At 26.4% G+C, this 24,978-nt stretch overlaps 3 protein-coding genes across 6 annotated transcripts in view; 2 read left to right on the plus strand and 1 right to left on the minus strand.

The window, feature by feature from the left end:
• Positions 1–21,468, minus strand: part of LOC132929437 (lipase member H-like) — a 41,973-nt gene extending 20,505 nt beyond the window's left edge. For both annotated transcript variants that reach the window (XM_060994778.1, XM_060994779.1), the window contains exons 1-4: positions 21,285–21,468; positions 21,109–21,181; positions 20,641–20,756; positions 18,799–19,050 (exon numbers count right to left, since the gene is read on the minus strand). In XM_060994778.1, coding sequence (XP_060850761.1) covers positions 18,799–19,050; positions 20,641–20,756; positions 21,109–21,181; positions 21,285–21,453 — 610 coding nt within the window. In that variant the 5' untranslated portion in view covers positions 21,454–21,468. The remainder of the gene's footprint in view (positions 1–18,798; positions 19,051–20,640; positions 20,757–21,108; positions 21,182–21,284) is intronic.
• The window catches only part of LOC132930158 (ras-related protein Rap-1b), a 164,308-nt gene that overhangs the window by 104,890 nt on the left and 34,440 nt on the right, over positions 1–24,978 (plus strand). The window lies entirely within an intron of this gene.
• On the plus strand, positions 6,943–8,096 carry LOC132928633 (52 kDa repressor of the inhibitor of the protein kinase-like). The gene is made up of 3 exons (XM_060993440.1): positions 6,943–7,306; positions 7,377–7,663; positions 7,740–8,096. Exons 1-3 carry the CDS (start codon positions 7,066–7,068, stop codon positions 8,094–8,096), a joined length of 885 nt encoding a protein of 294 aa, XP_060849423.1. The 5' UTR covers positions 6,943–7,065.

Here is a 24,978-nt window from a genome sequence, read left to right on the forward strand (position 1 = left end):
GTAAGGTTATATTGTATAATATTATGAGTTATTAAAAAAACTTACTCAAGTAATGCGACAAAAATTACAGGCAGATTATATTATATTTGATCCATATGTGTGTTATCATCGTGTCTATATCAGCGGGTGGGTTGTACTATATATCGGTGGCGGTAGTACGAGAAAAATAGCCTTTTTACTAGCAAACTATAAATAATGTCTCAGCCACCAAACGACCGATTACTTTATACATTCAAAAGAAAAAAAAATCGTATGATCGTAAAGAGAGAAGGATGTTAAAAAAATATGCTATCCAATAAGATGTGACGAAATTAAAAACCATAAAACCAAAACGAGAAAATTATAAAAAGTAAGGAAAATCGAAAGTCGCAATAAAAAATACCACAACATACAGTAATATTATATAGTTGAAATATAGATCGTTGCTGAAATGCCCCCAACAAAAATGACATAATCTTACAATTGGTTAAATAAGAATTACTATTTTATAGTGACGAGCTTGAATACGGGAATTATGTTTGTTGGAGAACGAACCTTTCAATAATTCAATATATCAATAAGGCGATTTAGATATGCAATTAAGGTACATCATAATTTAAGTTTTCAATAATCTATATTATATAACATATAAAATTATAATAAAATAATTAAATGAGTATGAATATCTTATGAATTATTGTCTATGTTATAACAACTTTCTTAAAATGAAGTAATTATTAGCACAAGAAAATAAAAATAAAACGTTTACGTATAAATAGATATAAATATATTCAGAGTCATAATATATAATTGTGGAATGTAAATAAAAAACAATTGTAATTTATTAATTAATTTTATAAATATAATATTAAAGTAACCCTGAATCATATACATGTTTGTTAAAAATACTGAGTTATTTTATTTGTACATGTATAACTCATATATTAGTTGAACTATCAGTGCTATGGCCCGATGCAACTAGAACTTTTTGTATTCAACATTTTTATTAGTATTTTAAAAATTTTAAATTTTTTATTCTTATTCATTATAATAAAACACAAAAAATACGTTTAAGGTATCGACTTGTCTATTTGGTCTTGGTACGTGGAATGGAGTTATTATTTTTAGTGGACGAAATAATATTGAAATCAAGGCATAATTTATTTTTAGTATAACAATAAAAAAAAAACAATAATATTTGCGATAATCATCTTTATATCAATAAACATATTGTGTAAGTTTTTTGTATTAATTTTTCAATGAACGCTGTATATAGTATATATTAATATATTATACTTATTTTTATGTGAAAATCAATCTTTCATAAACAAAATGCACACACATTTTATGTTTTATATTAACTTTAACTAACACCAAATTCACAGAAACAATTAATATACTTTCTCAATTAAAATAAATTTATATTGAATAAATAAAAAAATACTTAGATTTCTTTTCGACCATCGACACAACCTCAAAAAACTATACTATAACCATATTCATACGATTTCTATATAACGACAGTGAAAATCAATTGAAACAATACCCTGCTGTGTATATAAAATGTACATTCGTTGTTTTACGTCTTTGTACAATGTATACGATTTTCTCATAGTATCCCACATCGAATTTATTATTATGACACATATAAATATTATAGTCAAAACGAGTAAGCCGAACCTGGTGCACGCGGTGTCAAATTTGTTTGGTCCAAAGGCAGTAAGTAGACGATTTAAAATACCGTCCAGACATAGGTTAGGTACTCCGTGTTTGCAGTATAAATTCAACGACTAATTGCAACAATTGAATAATTTTATTATAATATTATGGTGATTTATTAATAAGACCAGGATTATTGTAGAATAACATTTCTATGAATCTCATTTGAGTTTTTAAAATGAATAGGTAATCGTGATGATTTTAAAACAAATTTGTGTTTTTATTTTTATGACATTCGATTATCCTAATATTTAAAAATCTACATTATTTAAACGTGATTACCATTCTTTATACGAATACCAGATGCTTAAAAAATAACAACACGTGTACAAATTGTATGTATTATACAGGGTTTTCCGTGAGAATTTACCCGTTGCGATATCTCTTGAAATAATGGATATATCATAACTCTGGTTTTTTAATAACATTTACAGGGACAAGAACTACAAATATTTCATGTTTTAATTTATTTTAATGTTTTGGTAAAAAAGTTAAAAAATATATTTTTTTTATTAAATAATTTTCAAAAAAAATTGAAGAAAACCGCTTTGTAGAATTCATTTTTCTAAAAACATTGACGTTTCAACATATTAATTTCATTAATCTCCTGATTTTTATTATTTTTTTTTTTAGTTTCAAAAAAACTGAATTATTTAATACGATAGTCGGATAGTGGTATTATTGTATCAAACATGTGGCTCGCGTGCTCGTTCGGCCTGCAAACACTCAGTTTTTCTCGAAACTAGAAAAAATATTAAAAAATCAGGAAATTAATGAAATTAAAATGAACTCTACAAAATGGCAATCTTCAATTTTTTTGAAAATAATTAAATAAAAAAATGTATTTTTTAACTTTTTCACAAAATATGAAATATTTGTAGTTCTTGTCCCTGTAAATCTTATTAAAAAAACAAAATTATGATCTCTTCATTATTTCAGGAGATATCGTAATGGATATACCTATCCTCACGGGACCCGTATGCATGTTTGTATATTTACTGTGCATGAGTAATAATTTATATATAATATATTATAAACAATAAACATATTAAAGCCAAAAGTTCAAAAAAACTGTATTTATTAAATTAAATAATGAGCATGATACTAAAAAAAAAATGTTCTTGTTGGGTTAGGTAAAACTGATGTTATTTTTAGTATTCTTATATGAAAAAGTACGTCGTGATATTATACCCGAGTGTATAGTGAATACATATATAAACACTTAAACACTTAAATATCCAACCAGATATTGAATATATGTTATTAATATAAATATTATAGATATTCAGTATTTAAATTTATCATTCCATTTTAAAAAAAAATATGTTTTATTGTACTAAATTTTCAAGACTTATGCTGATCTATGAACATAATATATTTTATACTAATTTAATATGAAGGCTTATGGTCATAATTTATTCATTAAAGTAATGTGGCTCAATCAGAATTTATTTAAAATACAAAACATAAATTTTCAAAGAGCTTAATGTGAAAGATGATAGCATTGTTTAATAGATAAAATATTTACGAGGTAGTTTTGGATATGAAACTATCGAATGCAACTGCAAAGAAAGTGTCATATACTGCAGGTGTCATAACGATGCGTAAAAGAACTCAGAAATTAATTTTAGAAGAAGACATAGTGCATCAATTGCACCATTCTATGTTACTATGTTAGAGACTGGAATCGAACCTAAAAGTAAATTTGGAACCCGTAAACTCATAAAATATTGTGAACTTATCGGAACCTATCCAATATCTATAGAACCAGATTAAAATATTTTAAAAATAATCAAAAACTTATGTTTTAAATATGAATTATCAAAATTGATTATGATTACAAATTGTTTCCTATCTCCATAGTTATTTTTTGAGTACATGAAGTGCTTTGATAAATTAATCTTATTTTTATTTAGAAACAAATAGGTACTAAAGTTTAAATTGAAAAAAATATATATTGGAATCATTTAATATTGGTTTTAATCGTTATATATAAACAATTTAATGAAATAGCTGAGTACCGGATCCAAAAAAAAAAAAGTTCCTGTCTCTGCTATAAACAAATAAAACATTTTACGTCCATGTTACGAAGTTACAATAAAAGGTAAAAATAAAATGCTTATAAATGTTTCCAAACAATCTCAAACTTAACTTCAACGTTTGCAAATAAGAATAAAAATGATTTTAAGATAATCATGTATTGTATTAGCTTTATAGTGTAACAAAAATAATATATCTAAAGTACTCATATTGCATTTTATATTATTAAAACTGACTTTTATTTATAATACCAGGATGTATTACAGACTATTACAAGATAATGGATTTTCTTTTGTTCAGAATTTTAATGATACAAAATATAAAGCATTGTTTGCTTGCTGTTAGTCTGACCCAACAAGTAACAAGATGTCCTAAAATAAAGACAATAATTAGTTTTTAAATTTTTAATAAATGTTATTTACTCGTCATCGAAGTACTTATAATTATTTACGTCGTAATAATATATAGACGAGGTAAAGGATTAACATTTTGAACGATTTCTCACCACTACCACAAATAACCATTATCATTTAATGTATAATATAGAGCATTGTACAAAAATACTAATGACCGGGTTTTGACTTAAATAAATATATTATTTTCTTCCCATCCACTTCGATAATAATCATAGACGAAGAAAAACGACAACAATAACTTTAGTACGGTACAACATTCAACAGCGATTGACTGAACTAGAATGAGAAGACGAAATAATAATTTTCAGTACTACTTATAAATAAGTATAATATGACAATGACTGTGTTCCACGCGAAACCATAATGATACTGGAGTTCGAAATCCGAAAGTAGTATTCTAATATTTTTTTATACCTAATTAAGATACCACTCACACATGGGCGTAGTATGCATGGGGGCTGTGGGGGCTATAGCCCCCACAGAAATATATGTAGCCCCCTCAATCCTCATGGTGTTTACTTTCAATTTTTACATTTTATCCGAAATTATAGTTTTAAATGATTTTATAATTTTTCCTGAAATTCATCAAGGCTTTAAAATATATTAGCAGTGTAATGTTTATTGACAATACTATTGTACTTACATATATATACCAATTTATTTTTATTATAAGCACATTTATTTATAGACCAACGCCGTATTAATTATTTGGGTTTACCCGTTGTCGTCGTGTCGTGCATATAACGCGTCGTCCGATGACAATATGAAGACGATAACGGACAATAATAATTGGTTAGAACATACACATAATATTTATTTATTTCAGTATTTTTCTGGAAACCGGTGTCTGTTATTTGCTCATGTACTGCGATCACACACACGTCTCTTTTATTTTTCTTAAAAGCATATTTCAAACATTTTAAATTAATTTTCATTTTTCTCGTTTTTCTTGGTTTTTTTTTATAATGTTTAGTATATTTAATATTAAGAAAAAAGCTGACAAGACTACATTACCACCAATTAGGGATAACGAAGATTTTTCAGTGGATGATCCAAGTCCAATAAATATTAATAATTTGTTAATACCGGAACCGGATGCTCCTAACAATTTTCATCCTGAGCATTCAGGAATTGTACTAAGTGACTCATTTCAGTTAGATTTAGGGGACTTGGAAACAGGGCCGACTCAACATTTACTAAATGTAAATACCAAAATACTTAATAAAATACTTGATGAAATAAAATAATTCTCGTGTTTCGTGTACCTATTTCAAATTAAATTTACAGAGTTATCCCAAAACATTAAATGGAAAGCAAAACCGTTCATTTTCTTCAAATTATTATGATACAAATCCATGGCTAGAGTATAGTGTTAAACTAGATGCGGTGTTCTGCTTTTATTGTCGAATGTTTAATACCAATACTGGAAATACTAATTTTAATAGCGACGCGACTTTTATTGAAACGGGATTTCGTAACTGGAAAAAGGTAATTTTAATATAAACTATTCAAATAGTATTTTCAACTTAATATTCGTTTACAGCTTGGTGGCAAAGATTCTAGATTAACTCACCACGCACAATCTAAAATGCATTTGAAGTGCACTGAGAGTTGGTTAGGTTACTCTAAGAGTAAGTCTACTGGAAGTGTAATTGCTCAAATATCAGCCCAATGTAGAGAAGAAATTATAAAAAATCGAATGTATACAAAACATATAATTGATATTATTTTATACCTCTCACGTCAAGGAATTCCATTTAGGGGCCACGACGAGGCAAAAAATTCATTAAATCAAGGTATCTTTCCCTAAGTTTTATAGTTTGATAATTTTAATGAAATAAATAATTAAGCAATCATATATGTATATGTATTTTATTTAATGAAATAGATTAAATTGATAAATATTATTATTTATAAATGATGACATAGGTAACTTTAAGGAAGCTTGTTTGTTACGAGCTCAGACTGACGTAGAATTTAAAAAAAAATTAAATACATCATTTAATTTAACAAGTCCAGACATACAAAATGAAATCATTTCTATATGTTGTAATATTGTAGAAAAAAGCATTGTTTCTCAAATTAAAGAAGTAGGGTTTTTTGCAATAATGGTGGATGATGCAAGGTAAATTTAATTTGTGACTAAATCTAAAATATGATCTAATTCTTTTTTATATTTAGATGTTATAAGTTGGAATATATGTCTTTATGTGTAAGATATGTAAAAGGATTAAATATATTTGAGCGATTTCTAGGATTTGTAGATGTTTCGGAGAAACAAGATTCTCAAACACTTGCTGAAACTATTTTAAATTTTCTTAGTCAATTAAATTTGCATAATGTACCTATAATAGCACAATCTTATGATGGTGCTAGAGTGATGTCAGGTTGTAAAAATGGTGTACAAGTTAAAATACAATCAAAACATCCATTTGCAATGTATACACACTGTATGGCCCACAGAATGAATTTAGTGTCCTAGATTTATGTAAAAATATTGAGGTATTTAATAAAAATGATTTAAACTGTTCATTGTTCTTTAGGTACTTATATAATTACATTATACTTTTTAGTACTCAAAAATTTTTTTTAATGGAATTGAATCACTATATGTTTATTTTGCTCGGACTTCAAATAATAAAAAACTACTAGATATGCAACAAATAATGGGCATAAAAGCATCAACTATTATGCGAATAAGTGATACTCGTTGGGTGTGCAGATACAACAATTGTAAGTCTGTTAAAGACAATTATGCAGCCATTCTTAAAATTTTAAGTGAAGAAATTAACAATAACAATGATATGGATGTAGCACAAGCAATAGGTAAATTAAGCTAATTTATTCTTTAAATTATTAAAATAATCAAGCAAGTACCTATGTAAATAATTTTTTAATAGGGATCCAAAGTATGATGAAAAAGGGAACATTTATAGTCTTTTTATTTTTATTCCAAGACATACTTACTAAAATAAATATTTTAAGTACTCAACTTCAATCAAAAAAAGCTACATTAGGAAATTCAGTTAATTTAATAAATGGTATTATAAAAACTTTTGAAACTGATCGCTGTTCTGATAAATTTAAAATAATTTGGAAAGATATAAAAGAATTTGCTGACAATTTGGACATTTCATTGGACATCTCTAAAAGTATATTTTAAAAACTTTTCTGTGTTCAATTATTATTTATCAATTTAAATTCTAATATTTATACTTGTAGGTTCAAAGCGTAAAAAGAAAGAGCCAACACATTTAAGTGATTTTTGTGTCAGTTTTAAGACTGGGGAAGCAGATGATTGTTCTTCTATCATTAAATATGATAATATGCCTAACGATGTAGCAAATTTTGAATACTGGAAAATTAATGCTTATTTTAAAATAATGGATTGTGTAATAAATGGCATGAAAAATAGGTTTTCATTAGAAAGTCTAAAAATCGGTGTAGGAGTGGATAATTTTATACAATTAAAATATGAAGAAAGTATTGAGTTTGTTAATAAGTATGAGGTACCTACCTATGAAGTTTAAAACAATATATTAAGATTTAAGATTTATTTATTTATTTTTTAAATTTATTTTCTAGAAAATATTAAACATAAGTCCAGAAAGATTGAAGGCTGAAATGATTGTCTTAAAAAATATGATCAATAAAGAAAATTATGAAATAGATGACATCATACCAGTTGTAGACAAGAATATTTTTCCAAATTTTTATAAACTGTTGCAAACTGCACTTACTATACCAATATCATCTGCCTCGTGTGAACGTTCCTTTTCTGTTATGAGGCGAATAAAAAATTGGACTAGAAATACCATGACAAATGATAGGTTTACAAACTTGTCAATACTTCACATCGAAAGAGACTTATCACATGCAATAGAATCTGAAAATGTACTTAATATTTTTTCAGAAAAACACAGGCGCCTATGTTTGATTTAATAATTACATTTTAATTATTTTATCTTTTATATATTCTAAAATAAAATGCCAGGTTAAGAAGAAGTCAAATATAAATTGTTTTTTTTTTAGAGAATGTTCTCTTTCATTTTAATTCCAGTTAAACGAAAGAAATTTTTTGATTGATATATTTTTGTAGTCCTATATAGCCCCCACATATAATTATACCAAACTACGCCCATGCACTCACATAACAATTTCTTCCGAATGAAAACCGATGTTTTTGTTTTATTATAGTGATATTGTTTATGAAATAATACCACATAAGTGTTTTTGATGTTATTGTTAAAACCTTATGATAATGTTATAGTAAAATAGGTTATAAATACTCTTGTTTTTTAATAATTTAAAACAAAATTATTACAAATGAAAATCTGTTTTCGACACTTCGACATACTACAAACGAGTTATTCTATTAAAATAATTTTTATTTTAACTTATTAAAACACTCACTAAGTTCAATAATGTAGCCTACAAGAAAATATACAAAAATTCTACTAAAAATTGATCACTAATCATAACTGCTATATAATATAATATATGATATATAATTGTTTCGAAATTTACGTAATAACAATATAATACAATTTTTAATCACTTAATTATAAAAGAGTAATGATTCAAATGATGTCTATAGAAGTTTAATCTATCACGGTATGAAAGGAAATACTTTCCATTAATTATATTCTACTAGGACAATGTATATAATACATATATATATATGTATATGTATCGTATAGCATTTTACCGTTTTGATGTTATGGAATACACCGAAGTGCGAAGTGGAGTTTTGAAATGTTTACAGTCTCGGATCAATATGGAGAAAACTTTTAAGATTAGGTTTGAGTAAATTTCAAACTTTGCAATAATTATTATATAACATACTATATAGACTATTGTTCGGTTATTAGACGTCACATTTCAACGGGGGTAATAATCTAATAAAACATAATGTACGCGTGCAATAATTCGATTACAGCAGTCCATACCCGATTCCCCCACTCAAAATGTTATAGAAAATCTTCTAGGGCAGATAAAAATATTCTAGTGCTCCGCTAATATTATTACTGCAAAGAAAATTATTTTAGTTTATTATTTTCTAATAAATCTAAAATATCGAATAGATCGAAAGTCTATATATTTTCGAAGATCTCACAATCCCTGCGCTGTCATATTCGTGCCCTGTCACTTGTATTATAATAAATTACAGATTTTTTTTTTAATATACACTAAAATTAAGGACATACGTTCGCATATTTTATTGGTTGCTAAATAAAAAGTAGCTAATTTATACAATAATATGTTTTATGACCGAATGACACTGAATGTAAAATTTAATTTTACATTTAATGACATGCGTTTTAATGGTTTGTCCATTTATAATGTATATTTTAGATTTCCGTTGTTTTAAAATAACTAAAAATGTAATTATTTCTTAATGTCTTAAATGATACAAGATTTTTAGATTAAAGAGATATAAACAAATGTTGTTTCTATCCGAGAAAATAGATTTTTTTTTTTGTATACATAACACTTATTCTGTCAATATGTTTTAAAAGTACCGTTTATATAAATATTAAAATGTTAGTTTAATAACATGTAGAATGTAAATTGTTATTATCTAACTCTCTACCCTAATTATTATGAATAGGTATATCAGAATATTTTATCTGGTACCCATGTTAATTGTCCGGAAAACGTTTCGGGTGGGTATATTATATTTTTATTTCAGGAAGGATCTATATGCTTTTGTAAAGTCATTGATTTATCGGTGTTGTTCTTGTATTGTTTTCCTTTTTTTTTAATAACGTAGCTCTCGTCGTTTATTGTTTAACACGCGCGGATATAAGTGTCTGGCGATGGTTGCGGGGAGACAAAAGGACGAGTAGAGTCTGAGGTCGTGAATGAAATGCGCTTAACGCTACCATAAATTCTGCGAAAATCCCCGTAGCTTACGGCAGGGGAGATATGCTCCAAAGAACAGGTAGTCCCAGTAAATTGTCACACGTGCGATGCAATTGTGTTCGTTCTGCTACAATACTATACATACGTTCGTATATGATATTTTATATACCTATATATATATATATATATATATAAATAATGTTTAAATGTGGTAAATCCTACATGTACTCAATTTGTCCGCATATACGCCTGGCACGTATACAATATATCTGTGTCCCTGCCCGTACGCATGCTTCTATCCGCGTTGCCGCGCTGTGTGTATTTGTATGTGTAGCGTTTTATCATCGTTAAAGAATCTGTTATTGTCGAGTAACTTCTCAAATGACTTGTATCGCTAGCACGGTATTTCTACGCGTGAAAACGTCAGCCGGTGCCGGAGAGGAAAAATAATTCGCGTCCCTGCCTGCGCATAATACCTCAGCCAAATTAATTCGTTTGAGAGGTTTTTTTTTCCATTGAATGTGTTTTATTTCCCTTTAATTTATCAACCCAAATAGCCACCCATTATATATTGTAAAACATAAATAAAACAGTCGTGTTACAAAAAAATAAAAGCCATACCAAATCCACGGCGAAACCACTTGTTTACGCTGTGAATATGTTACTGGTATACAAGGCCAACGCAAAACTAACAACCCTCCCCCCTCATCACCGAAAAAATAAAAATAAAATAAAATACACGAAAGCAAAAACTACATAAAAGTAATTATTATACACATTATTCACACACATGAACTAACCACTGGATTTGTATTTTATTAATACTAAAAACCTACGAATGTTAGGGGTTTGGTTTAGTTTATAATATCCATTAGGCACTTGAATATAGTTGTTTAATGTATATATTATATATTATTAATTATTTACCTATGTTCACTGTTAAATAAAATACAAATATCTTATTATCAGTAGTGGCGTAATTATGGAGTAAGTTTATGATGTATTCTCCCGTAATACCAAACCAAAACTATATTATATATGCATTCTCATTAGTCATTATAATGATAATACAACATAATTTTCAAATAATCACTTAAATTTACGTTTATTTTATTGTTATTTTTCTCTTATTACTTAGGAAATTGTTTAAACATTTTAAGAAATAACATAAACGATGATGTTAATAAAAATATTCAAAATAACGATATACACTTTTAAAAATGAAAAACAATCCAAGCTTATGTATAAAAAATAAATTAAACCTAACCCGAGGGAAAAAATCGAAAAAATATTTTCCCATGATAAAGTCGTTATAATATAATAACAATATTATCATTCAATTTTAATTATAAATATACATTTTTAATTATTTATGAATATAAATAAAATATAACCCCTACCCCCTTGAAAAATATCATATCAACACCTCTGCATATTATTTTTAATTATTCAGAAGTATTGATCCAAGCAATATATATAGTGACTAGTGAGTACATAATATGATATATTACATCATAACGTTTTAAATCACAAAATATTATATTATAATGTAGGCATCCATGTCCTATATTATACGCACCTAAATACACTCTGACGTATAAATATTGATATTATAATGTGTTAGCTTAATACTTAAGACTAAATATTATATCTTCTGATCTAATAAATACCACACACAGTCAAGTTTAATTATAACAAATATAGTGTATACAGATCCATGTAGACAGAAGTTTCAAGAAATAATTTGAAGTATTCTGTTAAAATAAATCGATATTAACACAAATTTACTTTTATAATAAATATAATAACAGAGTACTGATAAGTTATAATATGTGTTGTTAAACCAACGAACAATTTTAATTTATAACGGCTATTATAAATTGTATTACCCATTAGGAACTACCACAGTGGTGCTATCTCGCACGGTCAAGGTGTATCATGTGATATGTCTTCCCTGTTATAAAGTACCAAAAATATTAAATTAATCAACGGCATTAATAACGATATATTGTGTTGAGTAAATCGTATATGGGAAAAATAAAATACATTTTCTCCTTAAGTTTTAAATTAAATATATTTTAGAAATGACTTGCGTCTCTTTAACTATGTCAAATGCATTTAATATGATATGATTTATATGGTGTGCAAGTATATATATATAATGGATTGACATTAAATTTGTCAAATATGTTCGATTTGTCAAACATTATTTCAAATCCAATTTTAAGAAATGGAAAACCAATGACACGCGAATTATTCTTGATTAATATTTTTAAGATATTTCACTCCTACTTTTTTTGTACCGTTTGCAGAAAGAATTATTGCAAAACAGACTATGAAAAATGCCAGTCTTATATTAAATACATAAAACACTAAAATATCAAGTCAATTTGAGTGAATCCAAATATGAAAAACAAATATGACTAATATCCGTTTTATTTACTTTTGAAATACTCGTAAATGATCAATAAGAAAAAAAATAAATTAATAAAATACTTAAATCATAAATCAATGGAATCATTCAAAAAAATAATTATCATCTATTTCATTATTTGTATATAGTTTTCAATAATAATAAAAACATTAAAGTAATATGAAAAGTTCAAAAATCAAAACATTTTCATTATTTTAAATCCATTCACGATTACGAAATTTTCTTGAAAAAAATGGTATTGTAATAATTTTAAAGGATTTAATATAAAATCGGTATACATTAAAATAACAAATACGCTTATAGTACCTATATTAATATATTATCTAATAAACTTCTGTTAATTTAATTTTGTTTATTATATTTTAATAAACAATAGTGACTTCAATATTTTATAAGAATTTAGGTAATATTCAACTGGGCTAAACTAGCCGAGATATATCGATATAAATACATTCTGAAAATAATGGTTAATGAAAAGAGCGAATATAAATTTGGCAATGATATTTTTTGTAAATATAATTATGTATAGTTAATTCTATCAAATTGTATCTACAGCTAACGATAAATAAATATTTTGTATAGCATAAATACTTAAAAGTTGCAGGAAAACACGCTTTAAAAAAAAAAAATTATAAGTATAATTACAATGATTATATTATAATATGATGTATTTAGGAGTAATATTCGGAGAAAATAGTGTATTTAGGAGAAAGTACGGCTTTTTATTTAAAAATATAAATAATAGTATGAAATCAAAAAAAAAATAAAATTGTATTCGGGTTACGCACATTCTATTACACTAAGAATTTGCATAAAATACGATACATATGACAAAACACTTATGAAATATTATACAAATCGTTTCTCGTTGTAATGTCTTGTATATGATATTAAATGATTTTTTTTAAATAAAATAACCCTACAGAATATCTCTGTTATAGTTACATAATTTTAATACACCATACATCTTATCTCTAGTTACGTCAATCATCTTGTGTACGGTTTTAATATGTACGAGTATGTAATATGTACATCGTTGTGTTGTGAAATTCGATTTCGTCGTCGACACGAGTTGGTCCTTGTAAAGCGACCGCACGTATATATTATTATTATTATAATCGTAATATATGTTATACAAGAACACCACACGTAGACGATGTTATAATAACATTAGAAAACAACGCGTCGAATTTAATTTAACCACTGTCGTGGAGTATGTACACTTAACAAGAAGCAAAAGGTTAGGTTTTATTTTCGACTCTACGTTCGCGAGAGTGTTGATAAAATATAAGAATTTATAAGCTAAGAAACGTTTTCATAACAACTCCCCCCCCCCAATACACGTTTTACACACACACAATGTATATAATAGGTACGACATATTTATATTAAAAGAAAATATATCATTTTTATTTTCTATTTACTGATTGTTCTGTATAATAGTTAATTTTTTGAATAATTATAGAATTACATGTAGGCGTGGAAAATAAAAATATAATGTAACGATTATGAATAGACGGAACTTAAAGTTAATTAGTTTTAATAGTTTAGGAAAGTCTATAAGATCATCAACAGAAAAGTTAAATTAGCTTCATACTTTCTGTGAACTCAAGTATTCAAGCCAAGCCGGTGCATAACTAGTGAATAACTATGTAACAGTGAGTGATCAATTTTTAATACTGTACAGCAAAGAAGAAACTTACGTTGAACACATTCAGCTTAATTCCTACTACAAAAAGTATCAGGATCCCTCATAATGGTAAATAACAATTAATATAATATTATAAATCATTTATTGACGAGAAAATTTTAAATTTTAAACTTAAAACGATTAAAAAGTTTATTGATTAAAAATATCTTGTATTTCTCGAGATATTATCTGATTATAGATAAAATATTCACTTATTTATGTGTGTATATATAATCAATCTCACAAAGGCATATTAAGATTATATTTGAGTCACTTATTTAAATTAATTTCAAATTCGTCTAATACAACAAGTTCTTAATGCTTTTTAACACATTTTATCCTAATGAGCATAATAGTGTTACTCACGATTAAATACAATACGACCTTCTAACCTTCTAATTCAATATTTGTATTAAAATATATATATATATATATTTTGATATACTACATAGTATTCTGCAGGTACTATAAAAATTAAAAATATTGCTTTGACATATATGGCATAAAAAAAAAATACAAAAATAAAAAAAATATTTGATTTTTTGCTAGCGATTTATGACTTATGTATATTTATCGTGATATTATATTTAGAACTACATTATTATTTAATTCAAACTAACATATTAATTTCAAGAACCATAAATTTTAATTACAAAATTAGTGTACCTAATAATCGTTTAAATACATCACCTTCAGGGTGACAGCCAGTGTATAATTATATGAATTTGTATACAGTGTCCTATGAGGATTATCCATTGCAATATCTTTTTTTTTTAACACTCACAGGGATAAGGACTTTATAACTGCTAGAAGTATTTCATATTTTAATTTAATCTAATTTGTTTAAAAAGTTTAAAAAAATAATGTTTTATTTAATTATTTTCAAAATAATCGAAGATATAGAAATTTTGTAAAGTTTATTTTTCTCAACATTTTATTTTCATTATATTCGTGATTTTTAATATTTTATTTAGTTTTAAGAATATTTTTCTAGTATTATATGGGTACGAGGGCCACAGGTTTGATTGTAATATTAAATAATTCACAATTTTTCTCGAAATTAGAAAAGTTATTAAAAAACATCATGTGATTAATGAAAATAAAATGTTTAAAAATCAAAATTTTCAAAAAAATAAACTACAAAATGGCTATCTTTGACTTTTTTTTAATTAATAATTAAATAAAAAATGTTTCTTCTAACTTTTTATCAAAAAATTAGATTAAATTAAAAATATGAAATACTTATAGTCCTTATTCCTGTGAACCTTTAAAAAAAATCACATTCATGATATCTCTATTATTTCATGAGATATCTTCAAGGGACTCCTGTATACCTAATATATTATAATAATAGTGAAGGGTAATATACAGTACCTAACACATACTTTTAAATGTTGTATGCACACGTATTACTACCGGTTGTTGACGGCAGTAGCATTGACGCTTTCCGCAGACTATTTATTTGAAGTCTCAATGTGATTTGAAGCGTATATTCCGCGTTAGTCTGAACGCTCTGGCACCCTCTGGTTGACTCGTTCGAAACGGGATTTTTTTCTCTTTTATTTTATTCGCCCTTTACGTTGTTTGATTTGAGAGGTCGCAATTTTCATCGATGCTTGCCAGCGGCAGTGAAACAAGCAACAAAGTCCTCCCTGGTATCTATCTTATATGCGTTACATTATATATATATATATATATACACGCATACAAATAAGTGATTATTTTATCTTTAACCAGACAATATATTTAGAAATACGAGGAATTTTTAATTTATTTCTTAATCGTCTCAAATTTTACATTTTCCCCGTGATAAATGGTTTACAATATATTTGTTCTTGGTATTTAAAAATGCCTTGTGTTTTATTTTATGATCACACAGAATATTGACATAAATTTAGTACACTTCAACTAAATTATGTACAATGCTCGGTTTATAGCGACAACAGTAGTTGGAGTAGAAGTTTAGCTGCATTCTAGTACCAGTACTATAAAGTAGTAATAATTGTATTAGGAATTTAGGAATGATGGTAATAGTAAAAGTTAAAATCATACCAGCTTTAGATTAGTAGAAACAATAGCGTATCGTGTAATTAAATTCGTCTTCTGATGTCGTCGCTGGGTGATCTTCGAAACGACATTTAGTAAAATACAACGGTAGCGTGCCCTCCGCTAGTTTCACTTCAATTTATACCGGTTGAGAATCAAAGGAATACCAATGTGTGTGTGTGTGTGTGTGTGTGTGTCCTAACCGATACTCATCAAAATTTCATCACTATTTAGTTATCGAATATCTTAATGCCTATTTCTATAGTATGTTTATACTGCACAAATTGTAAATTAAGTATACACATTGTCTATGCGCGAATATGTGTATAGAGTTTATAGTATATGTTTAGTGAGCAGTAACGACGAACTCATATGTCATATAAAGCAATCGCTTCACTTCTTAAAATGGTTTATCATACACATTGAGTGGGTGGTTGAGACAACATTTTTAGATTTCGCTTCACAAAAAGAGGTCTAAGTTCGGCGTCACTGATAGCGAGTAATTAATGTATTGTAATAGACAAAAAAATAAATACTTTTCTACCATTTGAAATACATACTCTACATTAATATTAAGTTTATTTGTAATATTGTTTAAAACTACGAAATTTAATATTTATTTTGGTTTATTACCTTTATTTTAAAGTTATTTTCATATTAAACTAATTTTGTTTTCTAAACATTAATATTTTTTTGAAATGTACATCAAATAATAAAATAACATTAAACCTATATGTTTAATAATTACCTCAGCATCTATAGTTTGAATTAAAAAAGTAGAATTGTATCTATATGATAAAGTTTTGATATTCAATTTGTAATTATTAACTTTAAAACGAATAAAAATTTTTATAAACAAAAAAAAAATACAATTAATTAAAAAAATTATATTATTTATCTATTGAGCAAAGAACAATTTAAAATTCAGGTTTTGTGATTTTTGTATGAACTCATAACCAATTAATGTATGTATATCGTTCGCCGGGTCAATTATTAATAATAAAATATTATTTATTAAAATAATAATAAGAATTACATTTTTAAATGAATTATTTAATTCAAAAATTGGTAGAAATCGTATTGATAAAAAATGTTCTTCATCATAGACCTTACACAAAAGTATAAGGTTTGTGCGTCCAACATGTATAATCACATTAACCATTTTGATAATTAGTAAACTATTAAACTTTTTGTAGACATTATACCATGTATATACCAATATATATACAAATATCTATATAATTTCAAGCAATATAAAAAAATTAAAGCATTGAATATCAATTTTCAACAATCTTCGTATCCTGGTAAGTGTAAAAAAATAATTAGCTGTCCATTTCACAAAATTAACAACAAAAAACAACGCTTTATAAACGTGATATTTGTAATGTAGATATATTTCATGAAGTGACCACTCTAAGAGCTACCTATATGCCAATATTACCAAGTGGGTGTGGCATAGTTTTATATTTACACAGAAAATAAAAATAATTTATGTTTTTCACTACCTGCCGATATTATATAAAGTATTATAATGCAATAATATTATATGATATTATTATTATAAAATATTACCTAAATTAATTTTGTTATTTAAATCTTTACAGAATTATATATTATATTATTGAACTGACTTATAATTACATTCTATTGTTGTAGAGATGTAATATTATTATTGTCATTTTCGAATGCCAAACAGACAACAATAATAATTTTGTGTGAGTTATAGTATATAATGTGTACATAAGGCTTTAAATGACGTATACTAATAATGAGTAATATACCTTAAACTATTGTCATAATAACTCATAAATATCAAATATGTATTTATATTCATAAATATTATGTTAGTATAATTTAGTTCAACACATTTTATAATACTGTCGTTGACCATAATAAATATTGAAAGAAATATTTTCATTGCATTAATAATATTTTTTTATTTATATTAAAACATTAAATATATGTTAAAGTTAGGTTCATATACTAATAAGAAAAACTATTCTATATTTGATATATCATTCCATAATAGGTACTCAAATAAATCAATATAGTATTGTTCTAAAATTAATACCTAATATTACTTAGGTATATTTTAAGGCTATTAGCAAATTTTAAATTAATGTTTAAAAAATATATTTATTTATTTTGTTAAAAATACAGTAATATTATTAAATACGTGTACTACTGTACTTATACACTCTTATAAAATTAATGTATGGTAGAATATTTTATTGTATATATTATTATGTATTATAAACATTTATATATTGAATATTATTACGATTAAAACAATTATTGGTTTATTTGAGTGAATAATTTTACAATGTTAAAACATCAGTGCGATAAATGCCAATAACTGTTTATAAACTGTATTGTTTTGATTAGTATTCATATTTAAATTATGAGTAATCAGACTTTTAGAGTACGTTTCAAATCTAAATATATTTTTATTTAAAATGTGTTTAGTAAATTAGTCCTGGCATTAAATATAAATATTTAAGAAAAGACATAATATTCCTACCGTAAAGTGTCTAAATAACATGCCATATACGTGCCATATTAATTATAGCTTGTACAATCGTGACCAAATTTAGAAATAACGTACGCACCTATAACTCTGTTGATTGACCCGTTCAATCTGTGGCCCACGTAACCAATCAAATGAGCACCTAAACTATGGCCGATCATTGTGACGTTGTCAAAGCTCTGAACGATACCGCGGTCACGCAAACCGTTCAACCAGTCGACCAGATGGGTAGCAACTGTGGGTAATCGAAGAACCACATCCGTGTAATCCATTTTCTGGGTCCACTTTGACCAATTGACTAGAACCACATTGGAGTCTGTCCACTGCACCAGCGCTATAATGAGTCAATGTATATTTTGTTACATGTTTGTTTTTGACGATTTTACGATAAAAAAATATCACTACACCCATTAAACAAATATAGTAGATACCTAGTACTATACATTATAATATTGTAGCCCTGTAAATTGTATATTGGCAGCAGTAAATATGGATAAAATAACAGAAAAATTCAGCTAATAACTGAAGATTACATGACACAAAATACATATAATAATGATTCAAATGACAAAATCTGATATTAATAATAATTCCTACTAACCGTAGAATTTTAATCACAATTGAAATTTCGATACAAGTAAATTTAAGAAATCGTTAAAAAGTCATGAGCATTTTATATATAATGGATTTTTTTATACTAGTTGACAACAAATCACATAGTGTTTTTAAAGAGAAATCCTTAAATATTATAAAATCTCAATCTACATTTATATTTGTACATTTCGTGTTAATTAATTTAAAAAATTTGTTTGATTATGTTAAACATTTCACCGTACAAATTGTGATTTAATTTTATTTACATTATATAAATATCATACTATTTAGTTATAATAGGTTTTAAACATAACTTGAACGAAAAAAATATTTATGCTGAAAATATAATAATAAGACATTAATAAATAATAATTTACACCATTATTCATTAAACGTATTTATTTTTCGTTAATAAAACTATAAGCATTTATTTTTCTGAAATTTAAATGTATAATATTTTTCTTTGAAACAAAGTATTTATGTGATATTGTGTATATGACGCGTAAAATTAACAAAATGCATACTTAGTTCTCAGTATTAATAAAACAAACAATTTAAACGAAAACTTAAAAAGACGGAACATATAAGAAACAATGTAACATATAAATAGCTACATGTTTTATTATACAAAACGGATTGTGTCAATCGACCGAATCTTTAAATTTTCGCATTTTACAGGTGTACATAATGTTTATATTGCTCTTTGTGCGTTTGATTATAAATAGCTAAAATATTTTAAACGTTAATGTTGAGCTCAAACAATAATCCTATAGTATATTGTGTTTCAAGTAGGTATATTCAACATATTAATATGTGCACATATTGCATGATTAAGTGGACTGAGTACTGGAAATGTGGATAAGTATTCACTATGATACGTTTCTATAATACGGCCTATATCACTAAGAGGGCAGTATTCTATTATTAAAGCACCGTAGTTATATAAATAATATGCACTCGTGACAAAGAATTCACTCGATTATAATAATATTATAAAGCTAGAAAAGTTAAATTTACGTTAACGTTTTTCCAATCTATACATTAGTAAATATATTGTATCATCGAATGTTTAAATTTGTTTAAAAATAAATAAATAAATAATCGGAAACACAGGCGAGTACGCAATAATGTTTTTTTGTTGATTTTTGGCAAATGATATTCAACGAAAATGTGTTTAAATATTAAACTATATAGAAGAATTAATTAAGAACCGCCAAAGTTTTAGGTTATACAAAAACGTTATTAGTTCTCCTAATCCTGATGTATAATATTGTGATAATATTTGTTCAAAGATCTAAATTATAAATTTAATACTTAAAAATTGATTTACTTTTTCCCAAATCTGCTACAACGCCAGTCCATGGACTTGATCTAAATCCGTGAACTAATACAATCAATGTTTTGTTGTCTAAAATCGTTATGTTACTTTCATCCATCAAGTGATAGCTACAACAAATATACAACGTAACAGACATATTATTCAATGTAATCCATAAACAATAACAATAATAATAATAAAATACAATTTATCTATAATCACTGTTTCTCGAAATTTCAAGCAAAATACCACCTAGTTTTTAAATCGTTCTAATTCTACCAGTAAACGTATAAATGACCATAACGCAGAATATCGTATCGCTGTTGTATTTGAATATAATATTATAATTTAACACCATGAAAACATAATTTTTATGAATTATTGAATTAGAATACTTAAGCTACAGATTAAAGTCATGACGGACAACACATATCTAAATTCTCAATCGATTTCGTGTATATTGACGTGTGTTTACATTACTTGTCATCGAAAAAATAATATTGAACTTCGGAGACATCGATAGTGGTGTTAGGCGCAGCGATAGTTAACCGGTCTGAAAATAATACACGGACCATATTATTATAATAATATAAGATAGATTTGTTCGCATGTCGAATGGATCGAGTATTATACAAACATAAGAAAAACATAATTACAGAATAAAAACTGGAGCGCGATCAAACCGCAAATGGACAGCTGATTCATCGTTACAGCGCGCCAGTAATGAATGATAATGGAATAATAGAACGGACGATACTGTTTTAGAATATATTCCGTTTTGTGCGCGCGATGTAAAAAAACCGTGGAAATGTCAACGTTTTCCATATAACACTCGTAGGTACCGTACACTATACACTATACACCCATGGTCATCGTTCGAAAAATACTAACAAATTATAATAATTGTTACGATTGTACCGGCGATAAACGATGTTGCGCCATAGTAATATAATATAATATACCTACATTGTGTATGCAATATGTAAGTGCTTTGTAGGTATATAATATGATTATTATGGTTTATTACGATATTTGAATACGCCGCGGTAAAAATATAATTATTGTTGTTTTATTATATATTTTAATTTTTTTTTTTCATGATTCACTTTATATACATACACTACTGATCCCGACGGGAAATCGTTTTCCTCCGCGCAAAAAGGTCGAATCGGTAGGAAACAAATGGCATACAAACTTACCGTGGCGTGAAATATATTTTTGCCGAGAATTCATAAATATTAATTCAAACCAAAAAAAAAAAAAAAAAATCCAACCTATTTTGTTTTGTTTTATACTTATTGTACTTATAACAAATTAAAATTATAGATGTACACTATTAGCTATAATAATTAAGAACTTGTATTTGTAGCTATATAGGCACTGTATACTGAATAGATTACTGTGTCTCTCAAATTATTCATGAATAATAATATATTGTCTAAATTGCTAAACAACAAACTCAGAAAAGCTAGTATTTATAAATCAAAGACCAATGAAATTAACAAAAAATATTATACTAATAAAATATTTATTTACGTTTTAAGTAGTACAGTGGGCCAATTTATGATATAATATTATATCATATTATTTCACTCGAAACGTCTCCATATATTCGTAAGAATATGAATGTATTTAATATTTCAATTTATATACAGAGATAGAGAGAGACCGAGAAAAGATAGTATGTATAGTTGTACAGCAGATATTAAAATTATACTGTAATCAAACACAGTTAAATTCGAAATAATTCAATCTGTTTGTTTAAGCTTTTCAACACTACAATCAATTCGTTTTTATATAATTGACATACCTACTATATTATCAAATCCATTCGATATTACAAATACCGCATAAAACCGTACTTTGTAGATGACCTTAATAACCATTTAAATACTATACACATAGTTAAACATTTTTATTTACAAAACGTGAGATACTTTAAAGCTTGCCTAATTCATGTTTTTTGCTCATTTATACACACCTAATTTAATTTTTATTTATCATCAATCAAACAATAATTTAATATTTACATTTGAAAAATTCTTCATAAAATAATAATTGACACCCATAATATACATATACATAATACATATGTATTCAAATTTGTTGTAAGATATATTATTGCTGTTTCTTACAGTGTCATAATAATAATCGGAATTAAATGTCTTATTTTTAGTTTGCTTAAAAAATAAAGTATTTGAATAAAAATAAATTTAAATGTAGAATACGATTAAGCTCATAAATTGTCTCATCCAAAACATTAATAATATTTATGCTCGGCTGATTTCCATACCATAGCTATTATTTTTTTAGAGCAGTGGTTCTCAACCTCTTCTCATCCAAGCCATTTTGGGGCTCGCGCCCTTCCTATAAATTGAAAAAATTGAGTATATATAATATATACTTAAATAAATACAAATTTTATTTTGTGATAACAGCTTGCGCCTTCCCGTCAATATGTACACGTCTATCAAGTTGAAAATACTGTCTCTTAAAGCATTGTTTATAGGTGGTATGGATACTGTTAAAAATAAGTATGGTGTAAAATAGCTTGTGAATTATGCTGAAAAAGTGCATTTAAACAACATGATAATTAATTTCACAAATCGTTAACACCCTCACCCACACACGCACGCACACATATACATATACATACACACCACAAAAATATAGGCTTTCAGTCGCCACTCGATAAATTTATTTGACATTTCTATGTCTAATCAACAATTTTAAAGACTTCACCTCATCATGCATTTTTTTATTAAATAATCCTAGCCAGTACCAACACCAACTGTACGCTGTTGTACCACGCTGAGTTCCAATTGCAGGACCTGTGATATCACTAATTTTCGAGTCCCAATTAATATACTACGTTTGTTTTGTCTCAATCTGATAATGGTTTTTGATTATTATGATAAAAATAATTACCAAGAATATTGTAGTAGTGTGATTATAATTGATAGCGACGTTGACAGTGCGATCGGTCACGCATATAATTATATATATGTCATTAAATTCCTAATATTATATATAATTTTTGGTAAGACACGATTAGAATACACCACAACATTGATTCTGGATCGTAATTCCCGATTCTCCGACGATACGCTAAAAAATGTAAATCCCGCACCAGTAGAAAGCCTCGACCATTCCTAGGTTAGGTTATATTGTAGGATAGGGACGATAGGGTATATTCATGTATACTTATTGTCATGCCTGTTTATTACTATGTTTCAATTGTGTGGTGCCAACTTGCCTACAAAACCCGCGAAAAGGTCAATGTTATACTTTAATTCAATCTTCACTAAAATATTCAATGATCAAACTTACCTTTCATACCATCTTCGTCAACGTCACTTGCAAAGTCGATGTCGTTGGATATATTATGTATAATTAGTGCAAGTCATCTGGGACACGTCACACGTCTGTTCAATCAATTTCAAATACACTACGAGATTACACTTATTTTCTCCTTCGACACAGAAATCTTGTTTGATTTAGTATATAAATTATTATAAATGAGTGTATTATATAATTCCCATTTTTTTTAAGTTCACACGCGATAATTCGAAAAAAACATTAATTATATCATCTAATTACGACCCGGGTTTATATATTTTTGAAAAACCTAACTGGTTAACCAAAAATTGGGTAAATAACTGAATAAGATATCTACATAATGTACCATTTTTATAATTTTGGTTAACATCATCATTGTGGTTTAAACATTCAATTATTAAAAAAAGTATTATCTTTTCTAACTAATTGAAATCAGCACTATCTCTTTCATATCGTATCTAGCTAAATGTACCATTAATCATACATAGCTGTTAGTTTATTATTATTCGTATTTATTTTTAGTAAATCGTTACTCAATATGACATGGTCAGTAGTCACATATTATATTTTTTGACATGTCTAATTGTTCACACAATAATAAAATATTGATCATTTAGTTTAAAAGTAAATTGCTCAAAAAATTGTCATGCCATTGTCCATGTGGTATTTACCTAATCACTATTACAGTGATTTCCACGCATACCTTAATAAAAGGTAATATATACATTTCCTTTAATCAGTTTCACCTGGAAAGAAATTAAGCCATAATACTTTTTTTCTTATTTATATAATTAATTGTATGTCAAATATCTTATACATATTTTGATCCCAAACCCATACTCGTAAATACATAAATTAATAGCCTTATAATTAAACGATAAAATATATTTATAGCCAAATATTAAATCATCACAAATTAATTATTGTAATAATAAAAACCGTACACTATAAATACCTAATAATAACTTAGATTAAAATTGCCATTCCAATATGATAGATGTAATTTATTTT

The sequence above is a fragment of the Rhopalosiphum padi genome, chromosome 4 (genome assembly GCF_020882245.1).
Source record: "Rhopalosiphum padi isolate XX-2018 chromosome 4, ASM2088224v1, whole genome shotgun sequence".
In the NCBI taxonomy this organism is placed as follows: Eukaryota; Metazoa; Arthropoda; class Insecta; order Hemiptera; family Aphididae; genus Rhopalosiphum; species Rhopalosiphum padi.